Below are 8612 nucleotides of genomic sequence, written 5' to 3'. Positions count from 1 at the left end.
GTGCCCGGCATTTTGAGGAATTCTTGGCTTGGAGTCTGACCTGACTCCTTGGAGGAACGGAAGAGTTATTCCCTCCTTGAGGGAAAGGAAAGCCTCCTCAGGCTTCTTGCTTCCCTTCCTTCCTAAAACTTGCGGACAAAGGGGAAGATAAAACTACACTTCCCGTGAGGCTTTGGAGCTAGAACAACTGCAGGTGGTCGGGCACGGCGCCCCGACGCCTGCCAGGAGTTGTAGTTCCCCCGGCCGTGTCACTCCGGTGTTGCCCACCCCGCCAGCCCTGGGAAGGGGCGGGGCGAACCTCAAGGGGCTGCTCTTTCCTTTGTGGACGTGGCGAGGGGCGCCCTTGGCCCGCCCAGCTCTCATCGGCCCCGCCCCATGAGGCCCTCAAGAGCGCTCATTGGTAGGAGGGCGGGCCTCTGCGCTGCAGGAGGCGGGGCCTGGCTGGAGAGCAGCCAAATTGGGCATCTTTTTGGAGAACTCGGAGTGGAATTTAGAGAGCGAAGTGAAGCTGCCTGACCGGGTAAAGGGAGGCGGGGGCGGCTGCCCTGCCCAGCGAGGACGGTTCGGGTCCACTTGGGTGGAGGATTGGGGACCAAGCTGAAAGCGATGCCCGGGGGCCTGCATGATTTCTTTCTGGCCACGACCCCGCCCTGAACTATGCTTGGGAATTGCGCCACGTCTCCCGCTTGAATCCTCCCCACTTGCGGCCCTGGTACGCCTCTGGGACTTCCTCAGAGGATTCGGTCCCCACAGCTGGCTTAACCTCAGAGAACCCCGCCTCCCTTCTCCCCTTCCTGTCCCTTCTTGAGCTCAAAACTTTGCAGCCAGCTACCAACTCTCTGTCCTGTCCTAGGCTCCCCCATCCCCATCCTCCTGTCTCGTCTCTGTCCTGTTCTCTGTGACCCCTGACTCCTAGCCTCCACCACTCCTCAGGGACTGATGATGTGGCAACCGTCACTTCTGCTGCTGCTGTTGCTGCTCAGGCGCGGAGCCCAGGGAAAGCCATCCCCTGACGCCGGCCCTCATGGCCAGGGGAGGGTGCACCACGCGGCCCCCCTGAGCGAGGCCACTCATGATGACGCTCACGGGAACTTCCAATATGATCATGAGGCTTTTCTGGGACGAGAAGTGGCCAAGGAATTCGACCAACTCACCCCAGAGGAAAGCCAAGCCCGTCTGGGGTAGGAGAGAGATGGAGGGGGAGGAGGATTCAGGGTTGTAATTCTAAAGAGGGAGGAGGTCAGGGGAGGCCTCGATGAGAGGGTAATATATGAGACACGTGGGTGTATGGGGGAATAGCATTCCAGGCAGAGGGAACTGTAAGTGCAAAGGCCCTGAAGCAGAATCGGGCCTGATGTGCCTGATGTGTCTGAAGAACAGTGAGACCTATGTGACTGGAACCCAGTGAGTGGAGGGAGAGAGTAGAAGGTAGTGGCAGAGAGAACAAAGGGGTCAGGTTGTGCAGGGCCTTTGGGGCCACAGTGAAGTTTTAAGCTTTTCTCTGAGTGAGATAAGGGCTGTGGGATGGCTCTGAGCAGAAGGAGGACGTGAGCTGACTTAGGCTTTAACAGGATCCCTCTTGCCATGCAGGGCACAGACTATAGCGAGCAAGAAGCAGGGAGCCCAGTGAGGAAGTGACTGCAGTCTTCCAGGTGGGAGAGAAGAGACTAGGGTCACCAGATTCAGGGTGGAGATAGCGGTGGTGGCCAGGTCTGCTGGCTGGGATATTGTGCATGGATGGGGTTGGGTGTAGAAAGGACGGGGGAGGAAAAGCAGTGATAGACTTACACATAATACAATGCCTGGAGCTGTTCAAAGTGCTTTACGAGATTTAAGTCGTTTAATCCCCACACGGATTATGAGGTATGTTCTGTTATTTATCCCCATTTTACAGAGGGGGAAACTAAGGCACAGACAGGGTAAGTGACTTGCCCACGGTCACACAGCCAGCAAGAAGAGGTGGCAGGATTTGAACCTAAATGTCTGGCTCTAGAGCCCAAACTCTTAACCACCGCTGGAACCTCAGGGTAGCCGGACCCCTACGAAACAGAGCAGAGACAGCCTAGCGCGGGAGGAAGGGATCAGCGACCTGGGCAGGGCCATCTCAAATTCAATTCTGGGGACTGGTTTGCGGGGATTTCGGGACGGTGACAGGAAGAAGGGCTCCACGTGGCCTGTGTTAGCGCTTGGGCGAGAACACAGACCAATGACGGGGCATTGCCAGGGGAGAGGGATGGGACCTGGGAGCCGAGAGGCGTGGCTCGAGAGACGGGGCATGAGGTGGGGGCCTAAAAGGGCTTGACATGTGACATGGAGGTGTACAGGATCAGGCTGGAGCACGGGGAGGAACGGGTGGAAGCCGAGCCTGCAGTGTTGGGGCTGATGGTTGGGGCAAAGCCTGATAACGGCTGGGAAAGACTAGAGAAAAGGGGCGAGTCGCAGCATACCTCGGGGCTGCAGGGATACGGGCCTGAAATTGACGCTCGCAGCCCGGGAGGGGGCCGAGCAGAGGCCGGGGCTAGAGGGGCTAGAGGTTCTGTAGACTGGCAGAGCCAGGGGAAGGGGGCGGGGCCTGAGACGGCAAGAGGTCTGGAGAGTCTGTAGCCGTGGCAATCGGAGTTCAGAGTGAGTCTTGGGACAGGGAATCTGCGGGCGAGGGGCACGGTGTGACTCCCTGCCCCCTGCCCCCCTCCCCAGCTCGTTCAAGCTAGAGATGGAGCACGTGCAGGCCAGAGTGGAGAGTGAGACCCTGGATTGTCATAGGTCCTTTCCCCAAGCGAGCATGTCGTGGACCGCAGTGCCAGCCACAGGCCCGCCGCGTCTCGGAAAGGGCGTTATTGCCTCTGGGAGCGGACCCTGGATTAAGGGGGGGCAGAGCCCTGAGGAGGGCGTGGTACCGGGATTGACAGGCGCCTCCTCCCAATTTGCTGGCGACTCAGGGACAACATTTTCAGCCCTATGTGGGGGTGTGTCTCGAGTTCCTGGAAGAAGGCGGGACCCGGGGGTCGGCGGGGCCCGAGACTGACGTGTGCCCCGCCCCGGCTCGCAGGCGCATCGTGGACCGCATGGACCGCGCCGGGGACGGGGACGGCTGGGTGTCGCTGGCCGAGCTCCGCGCGTGGATCGCACACACGCAGCAGCGGCACATACGGGACTCAGTGAGCGCAGCCTGGAACACGTACGACACAGACCGCGACGGGCGTGTGGGTTGGGAGGAGCTGCGCAACGCCACCTACGGCCACTACGAGCCGGGTACGCGAACCGACCCCTGCTCCCCACACACACCATGACCCGGACCTTTTTGACACCTTCATCCTGAGAACGTTAAGCCCGTTAACCAGATTCATGACCTTTGACCTCCGACCCTTGACCAGGGTCTACCCACTTCTAGAACCCCATCACCCTGAAACCCCCAACCCTTTATCTCTGGTTTCTCGTTCTGACATCCACTGGGGAACTTCAGATCCTTGACCAGGGACATCTACCTCCTAAGCCCTATCGGCCTGACCTTTGATCTCTGACCTCTCATCCTGAGAGCCCCAAGCCATTTATTCCTCCTCTGCCTCTGGATTCCCTCCTCTCCAACCCCATGCCCCAGTCCTCGGCCCCCCACGGCTCTTATCCACTCCCTCCTGGACCCTCAACCCAGCCTCCGCCTCCAGCCTGTCCCTCGCATACACCCAGAGGGATCTTCCCACACTCAGAGCTGACCTTGACCTTCCCCTGCTCACAGCCCCCCATGGCTCCCCAGGGTCCCCAGGAGAGAGTCTTAGCTCCTCAGCCCAGTCTCGCCCAACCATCCACCATCGTTTTTCTGCATTTTCTGCCCCAGCTAAATGGATCTTCTGCAGTTTCCCCGAACTCACAGTGCTCTTCAAACCTCTACACTCTGCACATACTGTTCCCTTTGTTGAAAATGTCCTTCCCCTCCTCTGTGTCCAGCAAGCTGAGTCAGTATACTGCACCAGAGCGTGACTTCAGGGCCCAGTGGGCCAGTATCAACTCAAAGTCCATCCTTCCTGGCTGCGTGACCTTGGGCAAGTTATTTCCTCTCTCTGACAGTCAGCTTTCTCCTTCATAAAGTAAGAATAAATGAAAAAACGGAATTCCCTGGAGGTCCAATGGTTAGGGCTTCGTGCTTTCACTGCCAACCGTGCGGGTTCAATTCCTGGTCGGGGAACTAAGATCCTACAAGCTGCTCGGTGCAGCCAAAAAAAACCCCCAACAACAACTACTACAAAATAACTCATTTTGCTTGCTTTTTGTGAGAATTAATTGCAATTTTGTAGATAAAGAGCTTAGCACATAATAAGCTCTCACTACAAGGTAGCTACTATTAATTATTATTATTTCGGTGGAGGTCTCCCTGCCCTGACTCCCCAGAGTTAGATTCCTTTGTCTTTTTTTTTTTTTTTTAATTTTTGGCCACACCCTGCTTCATGTGGAACCTCAGTTCCCAGACCAGGGATTGAACCCGAGTCCCCTGCATTGGAAGGTGGAGTCTTAACCACTGGACCACCAGGGAAGTCTCAGATCCCTTTGTCTTAAAGCACATCCCACCAAGATCCCTCCTTCCCCAGGTGAAGAATTTCACGATGTGGAGGACGCAGAGACCTACAAGAAGATGCTGGCTCGGGACGAGCGGCGTTTCCGGGTGGCTGACCAGGATGGGGACTCAATGGCCACTCGGGAAGAGCTGACGGCCTTTTTGCATCCTGAGGAGTTCCCTCACATGCGGGACATCGTGATTGCTGTGAGTGGGGGCCTGAGGAACGCTGCTTCCCACCTCCCTCCCGGGACCCAGGCTTCTGATGCCAGGACTAGCCTCCCAGCACTTACCTTCGGGGCTCCAGTGCCCACCCTTCACCCCCCCAGTATCTAATCTCTCCTGATCTGGCCTCCCCCTTTCTGTGCTCACATCTGGGGTCCAGGCACCCAGCCTGCCTTCAGAAAACCACATCCCCCAGCAGTGCCTTAGATAGCCCCCATCCTGGCTGAACCCCAGGAAAATCCCAACCCCAGACATGCAGTGTCCACTCTGAGGCCATTCCTGCTGGCCCCCCATCTTCTATTACTTTATATATATATATATATATATATATATATTTTTTTTTTTTTTTTTGCCAACTCTGTCTCTATTTTAGAGTGGCAGGATTTTTTTCTCTTCTCTCTTTTCTTTTTTTTTCCATTAGACTTTAATTGCTAGAGCCATTTTAGGTTCACAGCAAAATTGAGTGGAAAGTCCAGAGATTTCTCCTGTACCCCCTGCCCATGCCAGGTGTAGTTAACTTCTTCCACCCAGTGGGGTTTCAGTACCTATAAGACAGCTCAAAGGACATGGCTCAGAATATTATCTATAGCCCTTGAAGAGGAACTAAAGGGTCCTTGACTATGCTTAATGACTAAACTAATAATATTTTGTTCTGTTTGACTGTTTTCCTTTGTTTCTGCATTTTCTCAGCCCTGATGCCTCTTTCTCCCCAGGAAACCCTGGAGGATCTGGACAAGAACAAAGACGGCTATGTGCAAGTGGACGAGTACATCGGTGAGTGGGACCTGATTCTCTTCCCAAGGAGGCCTGTCCTCTCCCAAGCATGGGTGGCAGCTGATATATATCAGCCATTAGAGCGAAGGCTCTCTGAAGTGGGGCAGGGTTGCTGCCTGGGTCCATCCATCCACCCAACATTTACTGAGTATCCACTGTGGGCCAGGCCTAAGGAACATTTACTGAGCACATATATTTCCTGGGCCCAACAAATCTTTATCAAACACCCTTTGTGTGCCAGGCTCAGGAAGCATTTATTGAGTCCCTTCTGTTTGCCAGACCGCAAAAGCATTTATCAAGCACCTACTGTGTGCCGGGCCAGGAAACATTTATCAAGCACCTACTGCATGTTGGTGGTCGAGGATAGAGCAGAGAATATCACAGAGAAGGTCCGTTCCTGGGAAAGTGTGGAGTTTCTACAAAATCAGGGCTCAGGAGCTGTGTTTGGTTGGGATAGGATGTCAGGGAAATTGTCTTGAGCCTGCATTTACACAGCAAATCCTGCATCTCCTGTTATTCAGGATGTCGGGGAGCCCTCAAGACACCCCCCAGTTCCCCATTGGTTCTGCCTCTGTCCCTGTCCTCAGGGGTACAAAGAATTTGGTTGAAGGGAGGCTATTAAACGTGGAAGTCTTTAAAGTTTGAAAACATTGCTTTATAGAATGCTTTTATGGAACAAACCCATAGGCAAGACATTTCAATTTAAGCATCATTTATTTTTTTCTGAAGAAGATAGAAGTCTCTCTCTCTCTTTTTGGTCAGAAAGAACTCCAGGGACTTCCCTGGCAGTCCAGTGGTTAGGACTCGGTGCCTTCACTGCCATGGCCACAGGTTCAGTTCCTGGTCGGGGAACTAAGATCTCGCAAGACGCACAGCATAGCAAAAAAAAAAAAAAAAAGACGTAAGACCATTAAAAAAAAAAAAAAGCAAGGCTGAAGGCTAAGTGGGTAATTGTGTGCCTGGCACACCTGTTCCATCTTTGAGGCCATCCCTCCCTGTGACAGCCCCCTGCCCTGGCCCCGGAGTAGAGGAAGGCATTCTGTCCTCATTATGGTGGCTTTGTGTCTGGTATAAAAAGACTTGTCAGGTTGTAATGTCTTCCGAATGTATCTGTGGGCCCTTGGGGTGAAGAGCTTTTCAAACATTTACAAATAATTGCAACAAAGGAGAGGCTCCTAGCATCTCCAGGGATGTTCTGGGTGTGGTGAGCTGTTCAAAGTGTGGCTATAGAGGATCTCCCACTATGGGTGCCCCCTATGTGCGAGGCACTGCACCACACAGCGCACACTCTGTCTCATGCGTGTGTCGATCAAATGGATGGATGATTCAATCAATCCCATGACCAATCAATGAAGCCAATTTCACCTGCAGCATAACGATCACCTGCAAGTCGGGTTTGTTATCAATTCCATTTAACAGAAGAGGAAACTGAGGTGAAGGAAAGTGAAGTGGGTGGTCCGAGGTTCCGGGCTCCAGGAGTGTCAGGGCCAGGCTGGGAGGCCCCAGGAACTGCCCCTGATGTCGCCCCCTCTCACCCCCCAACCCCAGCGGATCTGTACTCGGCAGAGCCCGGGGAGGAGGAGCCAGCCTGGGTGCAGACGGAGCGGGAACAGTTCCGGGACTTCCGCGATCTGAACAAGGACGGGAAGCTGGATGGGAGTGAGGTGGGCCACTGGGTGCTGCCCCCTGCCCAGGACCAGCCGCTGGTGGAGGCCAACCACTTGCTGCACGAGAGTGACACAGACAAGGTGCAGGGGCGCAGGGGGATGATGCTGGCCCGGTGGGCAGAAATGACCAAAACGTGGGCCTGGGACTTTGGGGTCCCTATTTGGCTGGAGAAAGAAAGAGGGACAAAGATGGAGTTGGGGAGGGAGAAAAGCAGGAACAGAGACTCAGGGAGAGGGGGACGGAGACCATGGGAGCCATACTTGGCTCCAGGGAGGAGTCTCACAGGCAGGGCCCCGTGGCATCCCGCTGACCTCTGACCCCCTCTCAGGACGGGCGTCTGAGCAAGGCTGAGATCCTGGACAACTGGAACATGTTCGTGGGCAGCCAGGCCACCAACTATGGCGAGGACCTGACACGTCACCACGATGAGCTCTGAGCCCCAGCGTGCCCACTGCAGCCTTGTCGCCCCATGGGCTGACCCGCAGAAGGGCCCCAGTGGCCAGGGCCCCCTGTCCGGCCCTGAAGGATGCGGACACAGCCTCCGGTGTCCCCCTGCTCCTGGGCTCTCATGGACCCACAGGGTCAACTTCTCTCCCTGAGACATCGCAGCCCCCCCAGATCCCCCCAAGGGCTCACAGACCCAAAGTGAGGGACCATCCACTTCTCACTGGCAGTCTCCCCGCCCAGACCAAGGCCCCCTACGCCAAGCTCAGTCTGTAAGAGCCTCCACTAACCCCCAGCTCCGAATCTGAGCCTCACACCACAGAGACGAGAAACACTCCCCCAGGTGCCCCGAACTTGCCCCCAGCACTTGCCCAAAGGATGCCTCCTCTCTGCCAGGGAAGCAATAAAATCTAGTGCTGGGGCCCCATCTGTGTGTCTCCCTGAGGGGGTAACAGGGGCCTTGGGGGCTGTGGCTGGGAGAGGAACATGCTGGGAGTTGGGGGGCTGTGGGCTGAAGGAGGGGACAAGGCATTTGAAGAGGGAGCTCTGGGGGTTGGGCAGGGTTTGAGGTCGTCCCTGGAAACAAAAAATAAAACTAGAGGGCAGAAGACCTAAATAGACATTTCTCCAAAGAAGACATTCAGTGGCCAACAGGCACATGAAAAGATGCTCAGCATCACTAATTATTGGAGAAATGCAAATCAAAACCACAATGAGGTACCACCTCATGCTACCAGTCAGAATGGCCATCATTAAAAAGTCCACAAATAATAAATGCTGGAGGGGGTGTGGAGAGAAGGGAACCTTCCTACACAGCTGGTGTGAATGTAAATTGGTGCAGCCAATGGAAAAGAGTATAGAGGTGCCTCAAAAAACTGAAAATAGAACTACCATATGATCCAGCAATCCCACTCCTGGGCATGTAACCGGAGAAAACTAATTCGAAAAGATACAT

General features: G+C 54.9%; 1 protein-coding gene across 1 annotated transcript; it reads left to right on the top strand.

The window, feature by feature from the left end:
- The first annotated feature begins 357 nt into the window (after window positions 1-357).
- RCN3 (reticulocalbin 3) lies at window positions 358-8096 on the top strand. Its single transcript, XM_030851877.3, has 7 exons — window positions 358-520; window positions 934-1181; window positions 3050-3252; window positions 4581-4753; window positions 5485-5545; window positions 7094-7293; window positions 7542-8096. Exons 2-7 carry the CDS (start codon window positions 940-942, stop codon window positions 7647-7649), a joined length of 987 nt encoding a protein of 328 aa, XP_030707737.1. The 5' UTR covers window positions 358-520; window positions 934-939; the 3' UTR covers window positions 7650-8096.
- The last annotated feature ends 516 nt before the right edge of the window (window positions 8097-8612 follow it).

The sequence above is a fragment of the Globicephala melas genome, chromosome 19, assembly GCF_963455315.2.
Source record: "Globicephala melas chromosome 19, mGloMel1.2, whole genome shotgun sequence".
NCBI classification, from domain to species: Eukaryota; Metazoa; Chordata; class Mammalia; order Artiodactyla; family Delphinidae; genus Globicephala; species Globicephala melas.
Note: the sequence above shows the minus strand (reverse complement) of the source record. Positions and strands in the feature narration are given on the sequence as shown.

Coding starts and splice junctions, on each gene's coding strand:
- RCN3 (XM_030851877.3), top strand. CDS start 940: ATGATGTGGCAACCGTCACTTCTGCTGCTGCTGTTGCTGCTCAGGCGC. Junction 3,253..4,580: donor CTACGGCCACTACGAGCCGG/GTACGCGAACCG, acceptor CTCCTTCCCCAG/GTGAAGAATTTCACGATGTG. Junction 4,754..5,484: donor TGCGGGACATCGTGATTGCT/GTGAGTGGGGGC, acceptor CTTTCTCCCCAG/GAAACCCTGGAGGATCTGGA.